This window comes from Carassius auratus, chromosome 30 (assembly GCF_003368295.1).
Source record: "Carassius auratus strain Wakin chromosome 30, ASM336829v1, whole genome shotgun sequence".
Classification (NCBI taxonomy): domain Eukaryota; kingdom Metazoa; phylum Chordata; class Actinopteri; order Cypriniformes; family Cyprinidae; genus Carassius; species Carassius auratus.
The window spans coordinates 22237601-22260190 of NC_039272.1; the positions used below are offsets into that span (position 1 = coordinate 22237601).

The 22590-nt window shown below is 37.1% G+C and overlaps 2 protein-coding genes across 3 annotated transcripts; one reads left to right on the top strand and one right to left on the bottom strand.

Annotated features, from left to right (window-relative positions):
* Window positions 1-3952: 3952 nt before the first annotated feature.
* Window positions 3953-6590, top strand: nrarpb (NOTCH regulated ankyrin repeat protein b). Its single transcript, XM_026212195.1, has 2 exons — window positions 3953-4105; window positions 4210-6590. Exon 2 carries the CDS (start codon window positions 4453-4455, stop codon window positions 4786-4788), a length of 336 nt encoding a protein of 111 aa, XP_026067980.1. The 5' UTR covers window positions 3953-4105; window positions 4210-4452; the 3' UTR covers window positions 4789-6590.
* A 9118-nt stretch (window positions 6591-15708) lies between these two features.
* lcn15 (lipocalin 15) lies at window positions 15709-21836 on the bottom strand. Of its 2 annotated transcripts, none has more exons than XM_026212197.1 (7): window positions 21642-21836; window positions 20827-20966; window positions 20601-20677; window positions 20050-20160; window positions 19871-19972; window positions 19217-19241; window positions 15709-16098 (listed from the first exon to the last, which is right to left on the bottom strand). In XM_026212197.1, exons 1-7 carry the CDS (start codon window positions 21741-21743, stop codon window positions 15993-15995), a joined length of 663 nt encoding a protein of 220 aa, XP_026067982.1. In that variant the 5' UTR covers window positions 21744-21836; the 3' UTR covers window positions 15709-15992. The 2 variants fall into 2 exon arrangements, with proteins under 2 accessions (XP_026067982.1, XP_026067983.1); XM_026212198.1 differs by lacking the exon at window positions 15709-16098 and adding an exon at window positions 16159-16249 and having other exon boundaries at window positions 21642-21835.
* Window positions 21837-22590: the final 754 nt, after the last annotated feature.

Consider the following 22590-nt stretch of genomic DNA (forward strand, 5'->3'; position numbering starts at 1 on the left):
TTTACATTTTATAATTGATTATTGATTTTTTAGTTCATATGGATACTTAAGCTGCACTTGAAATGTCATTGCATCAAAAAAAAACAAAAAAAAACATTTATTTTCAGAAAGACAGTATAAATACTATTGTTTATGCAAAGCATTTCAACAAAAAGATCAGGTTTTGGTGTTTGAAATCAGGTCAAATAGCATAATTTGTTTGCAGATATCACATGGTTTTATTTTTCTTAGGCATTAAAATTCATGCAGTTTACAGATGCACCAATATGCATGATACATAATACACACCTGATAAATTAACAAAAACAACATACATAATGTATAATTTGAGTGTCTTTGAGTATTCGGTCACTAGAGGGAGCCAGTTTCCTCTGTAACATCTAGATATTGTCTCAAGACTTTGGAAAGAGATATTACTAGGCTAGGCTTGCTAAAAATACCTTAATGTTGCAAAAGAATATGATACAGAAATGTCTGATTTACCTTAACTTTATGTATTGAATACTCTATGGAGAAGTATATTTACTAGGAGACAACTTTCACATGAGTCCTCCAAAGAATATTTCTTCTTCATCTCTCAAACAGCACTACACATGACTCAGTATTATATTCCAGTCACCATGGTTACTGCAGTGCAGTGTCTGACATTATGATCAGTGCTGCCTTTTCCTGGGGATATCCGTCACAAACACAGAGCCTGAGAGTGGGACGGGAACAGGAAAGCCCTCACTTGGAAGAGGGAGGGCTCTACCAAAGAGGTGAGATTTTAGCAAGGACAAATATTCCCTCAGACACAAAGCCTGCTGGTACTCTTATATTCAATTCACTTTACTGGTTTAATGCTGGTTTTCTGAATGCCAATACAAAAAAACTGAACGCAATATCGAGAGCGTGAACATATGTAAAAAAAAAAAGTGATAATTTTTACTGAATATATATAAAGATTGCTAAATATGTGATCTTTCCCTCAAATAGGCATCATTTCTTTCTTTCTCTCTCTCTCTCTCTCTCACTCATGTCTAAACTTATGAGGTTGAGCAAGTGGAGCTCCTGCCCTACAGCTGTTTTGGTTCAAGGGCAGGAAGCAGCTTGGTTCCCACACAAAGGTACACATCAAACACACAGACCAGTACAGTTCACTTACACACACACACACACACACACACAGCCGCACAAATGCCAGCCTCACTAACATAACATGAGGTACAGTGAACAAATACACACCAAGACAAACAGGACATTCCTACTGTCTGATGCTACAAACCAACAGATTTATACAGGCCCTGTTTCCACTTAAACAAATGCTTTAGCTCGCAAACGTCCTGAAGTCTCCCCTTATGGATCACAGAGTGTCCAGAGATTCCATATGTTTATTCCACATATGTGCTCCCTGGAATATCTTATTCTGATTGGTGAATTTAGCCAAATGTTTTAGTATAATGGACTGTATAGTTGACTATGTTTTTGTGAGTTTTTATTTTTATTTTTATGGATTCCTGTCTTTTGTATCAATTTGTACTCCTTGATCTCATACTGTTCAAAAGTTTGAGAAGTTTGATTTCTAATATAAGAAATTAATACTTTTATTTAGCAAGGAAGGAATAATGTGATCAAATGTGACATTGATGAAAAATCTAATTGAAAAAAAAATGCTGCTCTTTGGAATGTTCTATTTATTGAAGAATCCTAAAAAAAAGACTGGAAAAAAAATCACTAAAATAATAAACATATTAAATGTACTGTAAAGATTACTGAAGGATCATGTTACACTGAAGACCGAAGTAAAGGCTGTTAAAAAAATAAACTTTGTCACCATATGAATACATTTCAATTTAAACTTCTTTCAAAAACAGAAAACGATATGAAAATGTTTACTGTTTTTTTAACTGTAATCATACTGACTACACAGGTTTTAAAGTAAGTGTATATGGTATATTGCACGTTAAGTCAAACTTAGAAGGTGGGAAGAGAGTCACCCTTCACTAAATTTCCCATGCTAAATAAATAGGTCAGCAAAAAACTTATAGCACACTAATTGCAAGGGCAGTGCCCTGGAGCAACGTGGGGTTAAGTGCCCTATCCTCAAGGGCACTTCATTTGACCCCACATAACAAGGACCTGTTTAACAAGGATTCACATTTAAAAGCACACATAATTTGCGTGCTAATTTTGCACAAAAAAAAAAAAGAAAAAAAAAAAGGATAAATTCAGTTAAGATTTCTGGTAACCTTTTCTTAAATTTGTGCAGTTTTGTTTAATAACAGATAACACTACATATAACCAAAATAATTTATCACCCTGTTCAGTTTTTAAAACCTGTACAACATGCCAACTTTCCACAGGCAACTGTTTTGAAATATCTACCTCTCTCTCTGATTTTCTATCTGTGTATACGCCTATGCTGGGAAGAAAGGCTCAACTCTTTCCCACAGTCCTAGAGCACGTGGTTTAAAATTGGATCCTGAATGACCCACCCTCCCTATATTGAAACGTCACTGCAGTTCAGCCACTGAGATCCTGTTAGACTGCCAAAGATTTTTAGGCATTTGAATGAGAGTCTATTGAACTGGCAAAGAACAGTTCAAGACACATTCAACAAAACCACAGAACCTATGGACAAGTTAAGTCAGGTTTGAGAGTTAAGAGACGTTTGAAATTATGTTTTCATGTGCTGAATATAAGTTCAACCCTTGTTTCTCATTGCAGAGCATGCAAGATTTGTTCAGACAAGTGTGTAAACAACTGGATAATCTTTTATTCACTCGCAGGATAGTTTTCGTCACCTAAATTAAAATGATTTGCTTTTAATAATTGTGAAAATAAAAACTTTTAGGCCTGCCTAATTGTTAAATTTGAATAATTTTATATGCTCATATTATAAACTTTATTTGTCACTACATGAAGTGAAGTGAAGTGAAGTGACATTCAGCCAAGTATGGTGACCCATACTCAGAATTTGTGGTCTGCATTTAACCCATCCGAAGTGCACACACAGAGCAGTGAACACACATATATATAATTTGAGTGTCTGAGTGTCTGAGTGTCACACACACACACAGCAGTGGGCAGCCATTTATGCTGCGGCGCCCGGGGAGCAGTTGCGGGTTCGGTGCCATGCTACATCAGCATATCACTAAAATATCAGCATATCACTATAAGAAATCATTTGTCATGCCTATAGAAGTTAGAAAACGGCCTGGTTTGGGCATCTTTGAGCCAAACTGTGGCTGCATGGGTGATACAAAAACAGCAGTAGTTCCCATGTTGCCTAAGGACATTGTTTTACCACTGAAAATGAGAACCTGCAGTCAGGAGAAGTGCCGGGCAAGTTGTTCCCCCATTTGGTAATGTATCTTTACCAAATGGATTGCTGATAGACAAATGTTTAGGAGTGTGAACTTCTGGGACACTGGGAGGGATTATGGACAGACAGACAGACAGACAGACAAACAGACCGATGGACAGACAGACAGACAGACAGACAGACAGACAGACAGACAGACAGACAGACAGACAGACAGACAGATAGATAGATAGATAGATAGATAGATAGATAGATAGATAGATAGATAGATAGATAGATAGATAGATAGATAGATAGATAGATAGAGTGGTTGTAAACTGCAATAAATTGATATCAGGCTAACTTTTCTTTTTTTAATTTATAAAAAAAAAATGAAGTTGACTATGACAGTAGGGTTGACAATAAAGACTGTATCATATTTATTTATTTAATTAAAGAGTAAAATTCAAACATATAGGCTATATTGTAGTGTTACTAGTTGCAACACAATGCCCAATTGAAAACAAATGAATCACGGACTCCAAAGACTTTTAGCACTTTTGTTGTTGAATTATTTTCCCCTACATTTCACCTTTTGTGCTAGCCTATATAAGAACACTCCACTGTAGTCTGCTAAAAAGCAGACTTATGAAACGAACGCAGTCTCCGCCCCAAAACGACGAACTTCGTGACGGGTTATTGTTATTCAAATGAGCCTCAATAGGCGGAATCTAGTCGGTCAGCTATCACGGAGCTTACAGTCAGGACACAGCGCGCGCGGAGCTGGAGGCCATTCAACAACCGCTCGTGGGAACCACCTAGGTAAAGCCCTCAAACACACGTTTATTGTGTTGATTGCAATATAATCTCCCCTGAATTTTTGCATTTGCAAAGATTAAATAACATTTTGCACATTTCTCCTTTAGGAACAGAGCATTGGAGTATGGCATACTGAAGTTCTCAGCTCTTTAAGGACTGTTTGATATGTTTGAATAATAGCGAGCGTCTACAGCAGAACGCATAAACTGGGGGAATTGTAAATACCTTGGGGCTTGGTCTTTTAATGTTCACCTTCCGTAAGTGAACGTTAGCTCATTCATTTCGGAATTTGGACGAAGATCTGGCTCATTATCTTCTGCCAGAAACTCGAGCTTCTACCTGTTGAAATCATGAGTCAGGCGGACGTGTCTTGCTCTGCGCGTCAAAGAGTATTTCAGGAAGCGCTCAGGAAGGGCAATACTAAGGAACTTCATTCTCTCTTGCAAAACATGACAAACTGTGAATTTAACGTGAATTCTTTCGGACCCGAGGGACAGACGGCGCTTCATCAGTCCGTGATCGATGGCAACCTGGAGTTAGTAAAGCTACTGGTGAAGTTCGGAGCAGACATCCGTCTGGCCAACAGAGATGGATGGAGCGCCCTGCACATAGCAGCGTTTGGTGGACATCAAGACATCGTTCTTTACCTCATCACACGGGCGAAGTACTCATCAAGCGCGCTCTGAGGCAATCAATGAATCTGACGCTGTACCCTTAAGCCTATCATACATTTGACCACATTGTGCCAAAGTAAAAGACAGCTTGTTTGTGATTTAATGGATTTAGGAAATTGATTTGATATCGATAGGCACAGCATTCGAATCCAAAAGGCTATGTTTGATAATGTTGGGTTGGTACAATGTCATGGATGTGGTTTGCCAACTTTGGATGCATGATGAAAACGATTGATGTGTTATTTATAGATTTATTTGAGATTACGACACATTGAACAGTCGTTTCAAAGTAAAAAAAGATGATGCTAGGTGGTCCTACTGGATGACTAGTCTCAGGGTGCGAATAATGGGGGGTCTGACTATTTAATTAACGCTTTACCGCCCCAAAAGAACCCCAACGGTGGTCTTGGAAGTACGCAGGCATATTATTTTTACATTTATTTCAAACAACGTTTTTAAGAACATATATATATATATAGTTCTTCAAAAAAGTCGACCCCCCCCCCCAATAAATAATTTGCACACTGACTGGACTGACATAAATATTCCTGTACAGAATTGCATTATGTACACATTCTCTCTGCATATTGTCTAAAACAGGGACTGATGTCCGATACCTCAGCTGTAATGCATTATGATGGTGACATTGCAATGTTGGTCATCAAGTTTAGTTTCATAATTAACCATTCAATATCTCTCACCTCAAATATCCACGCAAACACTTTCTTGCCCAGACACTACCAAATAGGGTTGTATTTTGACATTGTCTGTTGTGTCATAATCAGTACTTTATTATGGAGTTCCTATGTGAAATGAGTACCTGACACTAAAGCCTTTTTTTTTTTTTTTTGCTGATCCATACATTTCAAGCCATGTTTCAAGCCGCTTTTGTAATTCAGAGGTTGAGAAAATCCATAGATCAGTGTAAAGACTGCACTGGATCCTAAAGCACATTGGCCTTGTCTTCTTAAACCCCTTGTCAACTCAGGCAAGATGTGGTAAGGTTTAAATATGTTGTGACGTTTGAAATGCTTCAAAGCCAGTATAGAAATATGCATCACTTATACTTGAGAATGTTTTAAATATTGCACTGATGGCTGTTTTATGAGTTGTTGGCATCATGCCAACTTTTAAAGATACTATTTTTCTAAATAGAAAAACATTTCTTATTCTATGGAAGCTCCAGGGTGGTTTTCACTCATTCTTTGCAAAGGCTTTTATATGCCTACTGAATTACTGTATGTGTAATTATGTAACAAACTCTGCTTGAATGTCCTTCCATAAGTAATGTCAAACATATTCTGGACTATAACAACTATGGTCAAATATGACAGTGTCACTGGGCATCCTTTTGACATAATGGGAGAACATACAAGTAAAGTTACCAGAAAAATCTTGGAGCACTTCCTTTCTGAAGTCCCATCCTCCTCTTTTAAGGGGGATGCTACATGTTAAAACCAGTGTAACAAGAAGTTGCACAATGCACAAGTCTTTACTTGATAATGCCATAACATTTATGACATAAAGTAAAAGTAACTTCTTTGATTGAGATAAAAGTCAAACGACTGTGATTTTTTTTTTTGGACCAACTTTTGAAATATTATTTTCTTCTAAGAGAAGTTTGGGAAAAGGCCTCTCATAATGTTTTTGTCTTTTGTGAATTGTTATTTTGTTGTGTTTTTATATCTGTTTAGCAGTTTGTTTATGTTTTTCGAATAATGTCATAATGTCATATCTTAAATATATTTCTTGCTGTATTTTGTACTTTTTGTACAAAGGCATTTTAGATATTAAATTCTGTGGTTTTAAGAAAATTAGTTGTGTAATGCATAGACTTTGTGTGAGAATTTAACTTGAATGTTATTGTTTCTTGAGTTAGCCTTTACCTCTTCCTGTGCCTCAGTTGTAGAGCTATAGGGTTGCTCAATATTTCCAAGAAACACAAGAGGTTGTGACTAACAGACTGTGAAAACACATATAGGGGTGCAGTATAGCTTAGACAAGTGTCTTTATAGATATAAGTCTCACAGAGTTACGTAATTTACAGAAAAAATATGTTCCACATGTGTATACATAGCCTTGAGGAGATGCTAGCTGTAGCATGTAATTAGCAGTTAGCTCCTTAGTAAACACCAGTTTGGCTGCAAAGAAACAAACTAGTTAAAACAAGTCTACGTTAACCTTTAATACAAACATTAATGTGTGCTTAACTGTATTGAATGTGCACTTGGAGTACCTCAAATCTTATCAGTATATTATAACTTTAGTATAACTTTACTTAAAGGTAGCTTAATATACATGAAATTAAAATACATTTATATTCACATAGAGCAAACTTTCGTGACTATCATTTTTTTTTAACACACTAAAGATAAACTTTTAAATAGTACACTTTTTGAAATAATGCTAATTATTTTTTTTCAAATTCAAATAAATTCAATTTTCAGTAAAGTTTTACAAATACATTTTAAGTAAATGTTTTAATCTTTTGACATGTATCAAAGAAGCGCACTCATTTTAATGTGCTGACTAACATACCACAGGACATGTAAAGTGTTCATTACACCTTTTTTGCATTTGAAATGGGATTTGATATTACATTTAAGGTTAAAATATTTAAATTTAATTTTGTTTGAAAATTAAATAATGTGTTATTAAGTTTCCATAACCAGAAATATATTATTTTGAAGTACTTCTTTTTTTCATGTAATAAGTAATATTTTTAAAAGTATGTTAAAGTGCATGTCTTTCACAAGGTCATGAATGAGAAATATGTCATCATTTACTCGCCCTCAAGTTGTTCCAAACCTGTGTAAGTTTCTTTCTTCTGTTGAGCACAAAAGAAGATATTTTGCGAAGCAAACAATTGCTGATAGCCATTGACATACACAGCATTTTTGTTTTCAAGTCAATAGCTATCAACTAGCCATTTCAGCTTTATCTTGAACTTGAAAATGTCAGTTCCACAAACAAGTTGCACATTTGTACATGTCTGTGTCTCAGTAGCTTTTACAGATGGCTAACATAAGCTAAAGTATGATACCAACTGATTGAATTACTTCCATTATGAAGCTGATGCAGCTAATGCTAAATGCAACAACATTGCCAAGTCCAATCATGCAAGCAACCTAAAGCGCAGGGGACAGTTACTAAATATAAAAATACTGTTAAAGCTGATTTATCTGGGTCGATGTATGCTAATTGCTGGTTATAGGGGGTCATGCGTAAAGATTTGCCACGTTTTCTTCACAACACTGAATTAAAAAAAGCTTGTTTACATTTGTTATATCAGTTCTCAAACTCTTACCATCATTGTCTAAGGATACTTAAGGGTAACAATGCAACCACTTGTGATTTTGTTTATATTCTTATATTCAAGCTAAGTCATACAACAGTTTCTTTTCTTTTGTTTTGATTCGGTGTTCTCATTCAGTGAGACAAAAGAATAACTTGCGCATATAACAGTTGTTTATGAAAAAGTAAAAGTGTGTTTTGTGCACTAAAATACGTACTGTTTACAGTGCATTTTTCTGCCCAAATCACACTCTCATGCTTCCAACTTTTAGTCTCTCCATTGACAGAAGGGGCAAAAGACAGATAGTGAGAGAGACAGGTGGCCAGGCCAATCCTTGCATGCCCTCTGCTCCTTTTAACTTTCTTTCACTATTTCACTCCATTTTGTGTGCTCTAGCTCGCAGTGACAAGCCGCCCAATTCACTCGTCCATTCTTCTCTCCTCTTCTCTTTTGTTCGTTCAGTTCAACTCTGTGCGCCTCTATTCATTCCCCAGACGGCCCACCATTGATGGGAGCCCCTGCCTAAGTCACACTGCCCGACCTGAACCCCCTCCCTTTACACACACACACACACACACGCACAGCTCTGCAGCTGCTATGGTAATGAGAGAGGGGACAAGCAAGGGAGAAGGCTGGAGAGCACAAAAAGAGAAAAGGAGATCCTTCTCATGCAACTCAATAACCGGTGGCCCTGTTTTTTTTTTTTTTTTTTTTTTTTTTTACAAATGGAAAATACGTCTACCTCCTTTTCTTCTTCCCTCCTGTCGGTTTCCCACCCTGTTCTCTTCGTCCTTTCCCTCCCCTAGCCTCCACACCTCCTCTCCTGACCTCCTCTTTCTCATTCAAATCCATTTCACACCATGCCCTGGAAAGGGATGTTCAAAGGTGTGTAAAGTAACCCTGATCCAGCCCTTCAGGCCTGAGAAAGCTGGGTGTTTATGTGCACGCACTTGCATGCGTGTTTGCCTCAATGTGCAGTTGTGTGCATTTTTTAACTCTGTGCTTGAATTGCATAGACAGCGGTGATTCATAGAGAGATTTTATCGCATTGGATAATGAAAGCAAGTGGTGTTTTCAAGCAACCAAGCAAGACTTTTCTCAAAACTAACTTTTTTCAGAGCCATTTTCTTTCATTATATATTCAATTCAATTCAAGTTTATTTGTATAGCGCTTTTTACAAAATAAATCGTTACAAAGCAACTTTACAGAAAATTATGTTTCTACAATATTTAGTAGTAGCTAGTAGTTTGTGCACATTTGACAGGATTTTAGAAAAAATAAAAATAATAATAATACAAGACGTAGTCAGCTAGACGATGAACTATCAATATTATTAATTAAGTTATTATATGATTCAGTCACACATTTAGCAATAATTGTTAGTTCTGTTTGTTGATTCAGGGTTAGCATCATCTGAGGTCCTCTGAGGGTCAGCATCATCTCTTCTCAGGTGTTCTGGATCCAGACTGGAGCTTGTATAAATCCTAGTTACGGCAAAACATAGAAACAAAATACAGACATCATTAGCATAGCTGCTGATCCAACAAAGTAAAATTAGTTTAACCCAAGTTAATGAATAACCTTTGAACAGATGCAACTACACTCACAATTAAAAAGATACATTATTCGAATGCTTGGTGAAAGAGATGTGTTTTTAATCTAGATTTAAACAGAGAGAGTGTGTCTGAACCCCGAACATTATCAGGAAGGCTATTCCAGAGTTTTGGAGCCAAATGTGAGAAAGCTCTACCTCCTTTAGTGGACTTTGCTATCCTAGGAACGACCAAAAGTCCAGCATTTTGTGACCTTAGGGTGCGTGATGGGTTGTAACGTGGTAGAAGGCTAGTTAGGTACGCTGGAGCTAAACCATTTAGGGCCTTATAGGTAAGTAATGATAATTTGTAACTGATACGGAACTTAATAGGTAGCCAGTGCAGAGACTGTAAAATTGGGGTAATATGATCATATTTTCTTGACCTGGTAAGGACTCTAGCTGCTGCATTTTGGACTACCTGTAGCTTGTTTATTGACGAAGCAGGACAACCACCTAGAAGTGCATTACAATAGTCCAGTCTAGAGGTCATGAATGCATGAACTAGCTTTTCTGCATCAGAAACAGATAACATGTTTCGTAGCTTGGCAATGTTTCTAAGATGGAAGAATGCAGTTTTTGTAACATTGGAAATATGATTTTCAAAAGACAAATTGCGGTCTAATATAACACCCAGATTTCTGACTGTAGAGGAAGTAACAGTACATCCGTCTAGTTGCAGATTGTAATCTACAAGATTCTGTGTAGTGTTTTTTGGTCCAATAATTAGTATCTCTGTCTTATCCGAATTTAATTGGAGAAAATTGTGTGTCATCCAATCTTTTACATTTTTAACACACTCTGTTAGCTTAGATAATTGGGAAGTTTCATCTGGTCTCGTTGAGATATATAGCTGAGTATCATCAGCATAACAGTGGAAGCTAATTCCGTATTTTCTAATAATATTACCAAGGGGCAACATATATATTGAAAATAGAAGGGGACCTAGGACGGATCCTTGTGGCACTCCATATTTTACTGATGATAAATGAGATGACTCCCCATTTAAGTAAACAAAATGGTAGCGATCGGACAGGTAGGATCTAAACCATCTTAGAGCCTGCCCTTGAATACCTGTATAGTTTTGTAATCGATCTATGAGTATGTCATGATCTATGGTGTCGAACGCAGCACTAAGATCAAGTAAGACTAGAAATGAGATGCAGCCTTGGTCTGACGCAAGGAGCAGGTCATTTGTAATTTTAACAAGTGCAGTTTCTGTGCTATGGTGGGGCCTAAAACCTGACTGAAATTCTTCATACAGATCATTTTTATGCAGGAAGGTGCTCAATTGAGCAGACACAACTTTCTCTAAAATTTTAGACATAAATGTCAGGATCTTGGTAAGGGAGGAACTCAGGTGCAGACAGGGATTCTCAAACAAAGGGTTTATTACAAAAAGGGGAAAACAAAACCCACGAGGGGGAAAACACGGAGCAAGGTAAAGACTAAATAACTAAAACAGGACTGGACTAACAAGATAAACAAGGACTCTAAATACTATCTATAAACAAACACTCACGGTAATACAAACACTTCTTAAGGAACAATCACAGGGTGGAACAATCACAATCACAGGTACAATCACAATGACAATGAACCGACGCCAGACAGAGCACACTAGGAGATCTAAATAGGGGTACTAATCAAGACACGACAGGTGTTACAGATAGGACAATCAAGACACGACTAGGTTAACAAGGGGGGCGGGGCAAGGGAACGAGACAACACAAGCACATGGCCCAAAGACAAGGCCATGCGCTTGTACACAAAACACGGGTCTGTCATGATCCTGCCTCAAGACTAGGAAAAATCAAGGACACGAGGGCAGAATCATGACAATAAATGGAAGATTTGAAATAGGCCTATAATTTGCCAGTACACTAGGATCTAGTTTTGGTTTCTTAATAAGAGGCTTGATAACCGCCAGCTTGAATGGTTTTGGGACGTGTCCTAAAGTTAACGACGAGTTTATGATATTGAGAAGCGGTTCTTCGGCTACAGGTAACAGCTCTTTCAGTAATTTAATGGGTACAGGATCTAATAAACATGTTGTTGGTTTAGATACAGTGATAAGTTTATTTAGCTCTTCCTGTCCTATGGTTGTAAAGCACTGCAGTTTATCTTTGGGTGCGATGGATGAAACTGAAGTGTTAGACGCTGTAGAATCTACATTCGCTATTGTATTTCTAATGTTATCTATTTTATCAGTGAAGAAATTCATGAAGTCATTACTGTTTAACGTTGGTGGAATATTTGAATCAGGTGGCATCTGGTAATTTGTTAACTTAGCCACTGTGCTAAATAAAAACCTTGGATTGTTTTGGTTATTTTCAATGAGTTTGTGTATATGCTCTGCCCTAGCAGTTTTTAGAGCCTGTCTATAGCTGGACATACTGTTTTTCCATGCAATCCTAAAAACTTCTAAGTTAGTTTTTCTCCATTTGCGTTCAAGACTACGAGTTAATTTCTTGAGAGAGTGAGTATTACTGTTATACCATGGTACAGTACGTTTTTCTCTAACTTTTTTCAATTTGATTGGGGCAACAGCTTCTAATGTATTAGAGAAAATAGTGCCCATGTTGTCAGTAATTTCGTCTAATTCGTGTGTATTTTTGGGTACAATTAGCAGTTGAGATAGATCAGGCAGGTTATTTGCGAATCTTTCTTTGGTGGCTGGAACAATAGTTCTGCCCAGACGGTATCGCTGCGACATATAGTTAATATCAGTTATACGCAGCATGCACGATACAAGGAAATGGTCTGTAATATCATCACTTTGAGGTACAATATCTATAGCAGTAAGATCGATTCCATGCGATATAATTAAATCTAGTGTATGATTAAAACGATGAGTGGGCCCGGTGACATTTTGCTTGACTCCAAAGGAGTTTATTAGGTCAGTAAACGCAAGTCCTAATGTATCATTTGCATTATCAACGTGAATATTAAAATCTCCCATGATTAGCGCCTTATCAACTGTAACTAGAAGGTCTGAGAGGAAATCTGCAAATCTGCATTATATATCATTAATATAAAAAATATTTAAGGATTAAGTGACACTGTTTGACATTTGAAAGTGTAGCTGAAATACCTTTTTATGACTATGTATCTATTATATATTGAGATAAGCCCATTCTATTTAAATTATTTGGCTACAAGACCTTGTTTGCATTTTTATAATGCACTCACAAACAATACAAAATACAATAAGAGTGAAAAACAGGATCGCCTGTATAATATAAAATATTGTGTTAATATTGGCTAATATTGGAACTATGAAGTGGTAAATGATAACAAAACTAGCATGTAATATGCATGTGTATAGTATGTATGTGGTGGGGAGTGGGGTAAACTGGGGGACTCTGGCAGACGGCTGAGGGGCCCCATGCAGTCTGTACTGCACAGCTATTCGTCTTATGTCTGTGCACGGTGACCTGTTAGACCATGTGACATCTGCCTGGCTGCCAGCACAGAAAAGAGATGCAAAATTGCCCATATGGAGCCTCCTTTCTCCAAATACTGACACACAGCTCAGCCCCAGTGTGTGTGTGCATGGGTGTGTGTGCGTTTGTGTGTGCGTGAGTGTGTGCGTCTGTGTGTTTCGTTTTGATTAATAAGTGCAGACACACTCGGATGGGGTTACACATCTGTGAGGTAACAGGCGGAGAGGCCATGAGTGAAGCGATAAATTTCATGAACAGCACCCCAGACAAAAATGTTTCATTTAAGTAACTTTAAACCATGCAGAAATATGTCTGCCTGAGTGCTTTGCAGCGTTAGTCGAATATACACTCCTTACAAGTGATTTGGTGAGAAAAGTATAACTGTAAAATCACAAATATCATTTAATATCAAAGATTCTGCTTAGACACAAATGCATTTCAGCCTCTCAATGCAGTTTTGAGACTGTTTTGAGGTTATGCGCCCTTAAAAAAATAGTTTACGCAAAAATGTAACCCTTCTTGTCAAGTGACAGCAATATTTTGAACTTCCGGGACAGATTTAGGGTCATACAATTTTCAGAAATAGGCTATTCTTCAAAAGAAAATATCAGGATTTTAAATTCATGAATAAGGCTTTAACAAATTAGGATTTATTGCTCGGTTTTAAAGGAACGGTTCACTCAAAAAAGATTATCTTTTATTGCCCTCATATCATTTAAAACCCAAATTTTTTCCTCAATGGAAACTGAGAAATTTATCGAAATACTTCTTTTTGCGTTCATTCATGTTTGGAAGTACATGATAGATAGAAAATGATTAAAGAATTGGCTAAACTATCTCTTGAAGTGTTATAGAAGTGATAAAAAGTTTACAGCAGAGGAAAATTTTAGTATTTTGCTCTATATAAATGGTGTGAAATGTTAAATTATATTATTATAATGACATTAAATGAACATCCGTCGCACTACGACATTAACCATTTAGTGATACTGTATGGTTTGTTGCATGTGTGAGCTACAGTAACCGCGCCTGCTTGTTCATGTGTGTACATATGTATATGCTAGCGAGTAATTATAGAGGATAAAGACCCAGTTATACTAAGTGAAACTTCTGGGTTTGGTGGAGCAGAGCTGCTTTTCTGTTTGGCTGGCTTTGCTGAATGGAGCCATTCACAAGCCTCTAACCGCATGCTTTCTTTATCTTCATTGTTATCCCCCTCTTCCCTTCACCCACCGCAGGATAATGGCACTCCGTAAAAGGGGTTGGAGAGCAGTATGAAGGGGAGGGAGGGGGTAATTGGGTGAAAGTGAAGAGTGGGGGTGGGACATGGAAAGGGGAGGAAGGAGTAGAAAGGGACCCCAAAGAGGGGTTTATGGTGACAGACCAATGGCCCAACTAAACCACCCATCACTTGTCACTGATAAGTGATGATAGTGGAGGAATGCTTTTCAGGAAACATAACTGATTGATTGAATGATTTGCTAATTGAATGACTGATTAATTGGCTTCATTTTACAATATGATATGATACAATGTTAACCAACATCACCATCAGCAGAATCATGTGGGATTGGTTTAAATGTGCAACGCTGTAAAATAGGTAAATAAAATAAAATAAAATAAATATGATGTGACATGAGCAGGACACTTTTCATTTCATTTTTGACCCACCACAGACATAATGGACTTTGTTTAATTGTGCAGGGACATTTTTTTTTGTCCAATTTGGTGGCATATAGGTCAAAAACTAAATTTGGGTTTCAAGCATTAAAACAACAAAAGTTTAGTATAGCTTTAATTGTTTGTACATTAGGATTTGTCACTTAATGAATTTATTTTCTGAAATAAATAAATAAATAATGGCTATCACACATTTTTACCCAAAAAATGTCATTCTACCAAAATCTACATCTACCATCTTGTCAGGTGTATTTAGAATAAGAATTCATTATGATAATGACAATGATTTAAGGATCACAGTGCAGGCCCAAAATACTGATTAACCAGCCATTTCTATCTTTCAAACCACTAGTTTTTACCTATTTTGCAGCAAGAAGTTTTAAATCATTTAAAATATAATAAAATGTATGATTAAAATGTATGATTATTTATTTTATTTAAAAATTATAGAAATCAATGCTTTAAATTTGTCAAAAGTGATGATGAAGGCATTTATAATGTTACAAAAGAGTTATATTTCAGATAAATGCTGTTCTTCTGAACTTTCTCAGCTGTTTTCAACATAGTAATAATAATAATGTTTTTTTTTTGTTTTTTGTTTTTTTTGCGCAGCAAATCAGAATATTAGAATGATTTCTGAAGGGTCATGTGACTCAAATGATGCTAAAAATTCAGCTTTGAAATCACAGGAATAAATTACATTTTAAAATATTTAAATAGAAAAGAGTTGTTTTAATACAAAAAATTATTTTAATTTTATTTTAAATTTGAATTATATCCCCCAACATTACAAATAAATTTAGCCTCATTGAGCTTACAGTCTAAAACTTTGAATAGTAGTGTAGTTATATATAAACACAAATGTATAATTTGCTTAATTGTTTTGCAACATGTAAAATAATGACATTTAAAAATAAGGCTATATGTATTGTTTAATTGAAAACAACAACAACAACAACAACAAATTAATTTTCATTACTCATTATGAAAGTCGTTGTAAAATGATCACAAGGATTTGACACAATTGTTCTGTAAACATTAGACAACCACAGTCATACATTTGAGACATATATCATTATTGGTAGCATTTTTTATGTCAGGTGGAACTCCAGATTATGAGATGTTGGCTGATTGTGTCCTGTTACAACTGCGCCACCTGCTGGCTTTACGACCGTAGTACAAACTGCGTTACATTGACGATGTTTAATGTTGCATTTCTCCAGTGGTCGTTTGCGTTAAAACAGACACTGTTCCCCAAATGTGTAACAAAACAGAATATATGTAACCCAAGGTCTGAATCCATGGCTGGCTGAAAGATGTCGAAAGTATACAGTTAGTTTGAAGTTATAGTGAGTTACTGAATAAAAACATCCTGTCACACTTTGGAAAGATTCTCAGTGCCAAAGGCTGATTGATTAGGAGATTGTGAAGATTTCTCCTCTCTGAATTCTGCCGTATTCCTGCAGGTGAATGAACAGTGATGTATATACTTTAGATTTGATAAAACAAGGCTTTTTATGGGTTTTACAACAACAAAGTCACATAGACCCATGGGTTTTAGCAATTTAGAGACTGGAGCAAGTTGTCACAAGTGTTCTCTATCGACAGGTAACTCTTGTTGCAGTTTTGACAAATTGTATAGGGAACACATCCAGTAATGCTGTGCTATAAGAAGATGCAGATCTAAGCATGCTCCGCGAGCTCAGCCAGGAACATTCAGCAAGGGATCCATAAGTCTGAACCATGAAGAGACCCGAGAACATTCTGAGGTCTACTTGACATAAGTTGTTTCTGCCAAAAGTCTGGCCAGCCTCGAGAGAATGATTTGCCGTGATGGCTGCCACATAGACTTTGAACGTGGATGGGGTGCGCCCCTTATCCAACAGCTCCTGTAGAAAAGTCAGCATGTGGGACATGTCACATGAAATCGGATCCTGACTTTGTGCTGAACACCAGTGACTGAAGACTGACCACTTAAGAGTGTAGAGGTGCTTCACAGACCAAGATCTATTCTCTAAAAGGTTATTAGTACCTCTCATTAGAAGCTGGCTTGGCTTCCGTCAAGCACATGAAGGATCCAAAGTTCCAGCTGGGGATCCCAAATCATAACCTGCACTGGTGAGATAACGTCTTTCCTCAGTGGTATCAGCCATGGTGCTACAGACAGCAGCTGGATCATCTCAAGAAACCAGACTTGGTTTCTCCAGAGAGGGGTGATGAGGAGGAGAGAGCATTTTGTATCCTTGACTTGCCTGATAACCTGGGGTAGCAGGGCGACAGAGCTGGCCAACCCTGAGCTGGAGGCATCTATCGAGAACACCTTCCTTCTGGAGATCATTCCCAACTGTGCGCCTAATTGAACCAGGCGAGGAATTGTCCAAGGGACCACAGCTTTGAGGCAGCGATGGGTTACCTTCACATAAGTGCGGCCCAGGCGTCAGGCATGAGATGGAATGCAGGCTTTTAGCCAATATTGAAGGGGCCGCATGTTCCCAGAAAAGATGCTCATTGTCTGGGAATCAGAAAACATTTGGCTGGGTTGATTTTCAATCCAAGACGTTCTAGGTGGTTAAGCAACAACGACTTGTGAGCAATCAATCGCTGTTCTGAGTCAGCTAGAACTAGCTTGTCATCGAGGTAGTTCAGTATGTGGATTCCCATCTGTCTCAAAGGGGAAAGAGCTGCATCTACGCACTTCGTAAAAGTGCCGGGGGCCAGGGACAGTCCAAATGGAAGGAGCTTGTACTGGTAGGCTACTCTCTCAAAAGAACAGTCTGTGACGGGGTGCTATTTGGATATGAAAGTATCCACTGATCCACATACAGAAGCCAGTCCTCAGGCTGTATTGGCACGAGGATCTGTTTCAAAGTTAACATTATGAATGGCCATTGCATGAGAGCCTGATTCAGACGTCTTCAGTAAGCCATTCCCCTTGAAGGCAGATGAGCCAATGGCAGTTGAGTATCAGTTGCAAGGGGAATGTAACTGGGACATCTGTAATTTCCAGCGCATTGAAGAAACATTGGAAGATCAGAAGCTTTCATCAGTTTGATGGTGTTTCTCCATCTTGCATTTCAGCAAGGTATCTCTGGCTAAAACCAGCTAACGTTAAAGTTAGTCAGTCAATGCTATATTTAACCTAAATAGTGAACTGTTCTCACATCATGTAGAGTGTACTGTAAGTAAAAAAGCCTATGCTTTATTTATTAAAAATGTTTTATATATCCCTCCATGGAATATTTAATTCCCACTTGAATGGTGGCCCTTCTGTGTCCAAAATTTAGCAAAAACATTGTGGGACAAGGTTTTCACACTGACACCTGTCATTGTGAGATAGTGAGCAACACTGTTTGTTTGTCCAAGGGAGGAACAGTAACTAAGGGGGGTGGGCCTTACCGATAGGTCAATTGGTCAGAGCCCACCATCTTTCCATGAAACTCCATTAAGGGTGCCCTGATCCCGGCCAGACTTCATGTCACTGAGAAGTTCGGACTGAAACACTTGCAGTACAGACATTATATGCAGGGCTGAGCCAGCCTGGCCAGCCACTGCATAATCCCTGTTGGGGAGGGCAGACGTCATTCTGCATGGCTTAGAAGGATGCACTGCAGTCTTCAGGCCGCAGCTTGTTGGCGGAAAAAGGTGTGCAGCCACTGCCTCTTCCGGCGGGAGGAGCTTGCAATACCCCCCTTTCAAATGGCATGAAAATGAAATGGCACTCTGGGCCGTCTTACATAGAAGTAAGCTCCACCCCTTCTGGCGGGCTCAAGTGGCATTGGTTTGTGCATCTACACAAACATTAACAAATCAGGCTTCAGTAACAGAGTAGACAGGAGTTTCCCCATACAAGTTGTCAAAACGACGATGCAACGAGTGTTACTCTCCGATAGGGAAACACAGAAGGGTCAACCATTGTGTATCCCAGTAAGACAAAAAGGTTTTCTTATATATGCGACCCTGGACAACAAAACCAATCTTAAGTGTAAATTGTTTTAATTATACATCATCTGAAAGCTGAATAAGCTTTCAATTGATGTATGGTTATTAGGACCAGATAATATTTGGCATACAACTATTTGAAAATCTGGAATTTGAGGGAGCAAAAATTAGGCTAAGTTTTGATATATTTATGGTAGGAATTTACTAAATATCTTCATGGAACATGATCTTTACTTAATATCCTAATGTTTTATGGCACAAAATAAAAATCGATAATTTTGACCCATACAATGTTTTTTTGGTAAAATTGCTAAAAATATACCCCAGTGACTTAAGACTGGTTTTGTGGTCGAGGGTCCTTATACAAAGGTTATATATAAATTACCAATATTTTATTTCTTAATAATAATGGTGGAAAGGTTAAATTATTGCAATACGGACAGCTAACCTCAGCCTCTCATATGGAAGATGAAGTAATAAATACATACCTTTGTTCTAGAATAGGGCAGGGATCTAAAAAAAACATAAAAATGAACAAATGCATGAAAAAACATCTGTGTATTTACATATAGTTGTATAATGTACAAATTTAAATCAACAACCCAAAAATAGGTCACTTAATATATAGGAGGTTGTTTCTTCATTGGAACAGATTTAAAGAAATGTAGCATTACATCACTTGCTCACCAATGGATCCTCTGCAGTGAATGGGTGCCATCAGAGTGCAGAACATGCAGTCACTTCACAAGATGTCAATTGATGGACTTAAATCATGTGGATTACTTTCATGAGAAAGTTTTTATCATATGTTTTGACGCTCATTCTGATGGCACCCGTTCACTTCAGAGGATCAACTGGTGAACAAGCGATGCAATGCTAAATTTCCAATAAATTAAGCCACTCATCTAAATCTTGTATGGCCTGAGGGTGAGTAAATATCAGAAGTTTTCATTTTTGGGTAAACTATTCATGCGCTTGTTCTGTGTGTGCATGGGGTTTTGTTTATTCAGCAAACTTCAAGGGCCCTATTTAAGGTCATTTAAACATTAAACATTAGCTTAAGTGCAGTTTATTCCTGCTCTTTTGCAGTGTGGCAGTCTGACATACACAGTTTTTGTTCATTATATCATATGCAAACTTACCAACATCTGCTGGAATGGCAATGGCCTCGTCAGAAAAACCCAGAGATAAAGCAAAAGATCTGAACTTCTCTATTAATTCTGGCCTTTGTATGGATGACCGTCCTAGAATGTTTCTGACAAATTAGTATGCTTTATTAATAATGTCAAACAAGTCATATAATTTATCAGTGTAGACTTACCGTAAAGAGCTACTTGAGTGTATTCTTTGTGTATGTTCTTGTATTTAAGGACCAAACTATAATCAGTGTAATTGGTCTCCACTATGGTGATGTCTTTTGTTATCTTGTGCCCTTAAAATGACAAAAAGTCAGACATTTCATGTTATTAATTTAAAGTTAAGGGATTGATCTGATCTGTTTATGTTTGTCTACCTGTCATAAAAGGTGCTTATAGTAAAATTTAAGTTAATGATTAAGTATATACTAAGTATATCCCACATTTGTTAAGGTAAAAATCACAGGATACCACTTTTTTTCAGTGTATGTGAATTCGGTTCTGTTTGCAGTTTGCACTATATTCTACTTAATATTTTGTATATAATAACTGAGAAGTAATCTCTTATTTTTCTTGCAGGTCTGATGAAATAGTGCAATGGACTTAAATGTATTTGAAAGTTTTTGACATTTGCTAATGTCAAATCTCACATTTTACACAGTTCTTAGTGTGAATAAAGACAAAATTTGATAAGAAATGATCACAAAGATGTTTGAGAGAGGAAATGAGAGCTTACTTTTGCTGAAGTAAGTGAATTCTCCAGGAACATCTGTCTTCTCATATGAATAAACACTGACGGAGCATCCATATGGTCTGTTAGGTCAAATATATACAGACTGTTAGCACAGAGTGCAAATATTTTGGTTAAATGTATTTCCCCATCACAATACGTTCCCCCTTTTGTTATTCGAGTTGGTGTGATAAAGTAAATATGGAACAATATCCTATCCAGAATTCTGAACCTTATGCTCCACATGGTCAGATTCAGATTTCCATTGGTATCTGATACTAGAAGGCCTTTAGAAACCTTCAGATGGTTTTTGATCATTGCAAAAAACGGTGACTCATCTGCAACTCCAATTCGGTACCATTCACCTGTGAACTGACAGTAAATGAAGTAAAGATGGTTAGAAATTTACTAATGGCCCCCAAGGGTTCTGTTTTGTTAATTACTGTTATTGAGAAAAAAAAATACAAAAATACAGTGGTTTGAAAAATAATCTGCAGTCATTCCACAATTTGTGAACATTAGTTAACTACAAACTAACATTGTTAACTATGTTCATGGTTAATTAAAATAAGTTAACCATGAACTAACATTGAAAACTCTGTTAAAATCTGCCAATATTATTTAATGGACCTGAGCTAACATGAACTATAATACATGTTTTAATAAAAGCTGACACATGTAACTTAACCTTTCTTTTGTTCTTTCTGTGAAAACAGCTTATTCGTATTATCAATTAAAGCAGGAATTATGAATAGTTTTAAGATCGCTGCATACGTTTAATACTGAAAAACTTTGATTCTCAGTGTAGAAATAAACATGGATGAACCATGATCTGTTGTTTAAGTAAACTATGGTGATGTGAGACACTGATGTCCGCCTCTTCACTGTTTGCTTTTGAATTTGAACTTTTGAACAAATGCTATATAAGCATACAGATTCACTTGAAACGCCTCTGCTGTTAAATCAAAAACATTCATTCAATGCTTAAACTACTTACCCCCAAAATCTATTAAAGCACAACCCAAACAACTGAGAACTCATACTCACTTTCTCCACATCAAAGTTGGGCTGAGGTTCAATAACAAGCTGTGTGTTGAAACCATGTGTCCCCATAAACACACAAAACAAGATCACTAATGCCGGAGTCATGCTGAAAATTCCAACACCTCTTATGTTGTATGGAAAAGTGAGGAACACAAAACTAATGGCATATCAGAGAAGCAATGGGGAAACTGTTGGGTTTATATTTGCCAACAACAAGGGAATGTTTGTAAAGGGCAGAAGCCCGGCCCCTAATACACAATCCAAGTGTGTACTATCAGTTAACCAGACAGTTAACCACAGACCAGCAATACAGACTTTTAAAACAGTAACATTTTCATATGCTAGAGAATCTGACTTGAAAATACAGAAGACTGATTAAATATATTCCTTAAGGTATAATATACAGAGAATCAAAATGATTACAAAACACATTTGTCAGACATTCCACTGGTGTGTCATTACAGACAAAAACAGACAGTTAAAGATACTGCACATGTGAAACTTTCCACATTACGGTTTTTAAAACAATCTTTGAACAATTCTGCTAGATATTTTCCTCTACAGACTGTGAGGGTAAGATGACCCTGGACTTTGACTTAAAGTGGCCTAACACAAACGTCACGACACCATTCTCTACAAAAATCACCATTACTCTAGTTTTCACCTAAGCCTGAAGAGTTAAATTAAACAGAGATTATATAATGACTGAATACCTCTGGAGAGACCTGATAATAGTCTCTCATTGGCCACTTTCTCAAGCAGTTCATTCTAACTTCATACACATGCTTCAAAAGATGCACTGAACTCTTCCAACAATGGCGTCTCACTGTCCACGAGGCTATCGCAGCCAATGTTGGTGTTCTTATTATTATTCTTCCACTATGGATGAGCCTATAATTGCAGCCCACAGAATCGCTTGCAGAAAAATTATGAAATTTGAACATTTCCGACA

Excerpts from the sequence above, each read along its gene's own strand:
- nrarpb (XM_026212195.1), top strand. The coding sequence starts at position 4,453 with ATGAGTCAGGCGGACGTGTCTTGCTCTGCGCGTCAAAGAGTATTTCAG.
- lcn15 (XM_026212197.1), bottom strand. The coding sequence starts at position 21,743 with ATGACTCCGGCATTAGTGATCTTGTTTTGTGTGTTTATGGGGACACAT. Across the intron at positions 20,678-20,826 it reads CTGACCATGTGGAGCATAAG|ACCATATGGATGCTCCGTCA; the intron begins GTTCAGAATTCT and ends TTGACCTAACAG. Across the intron at positions 19,242-19,870 it reads TGCCATTCCAGCAGATGTTG|ATCCCTGCCCTATTCTAGAA; the intron begins GTAAGTTTGCAT and ends TGTTTTTTTTAG.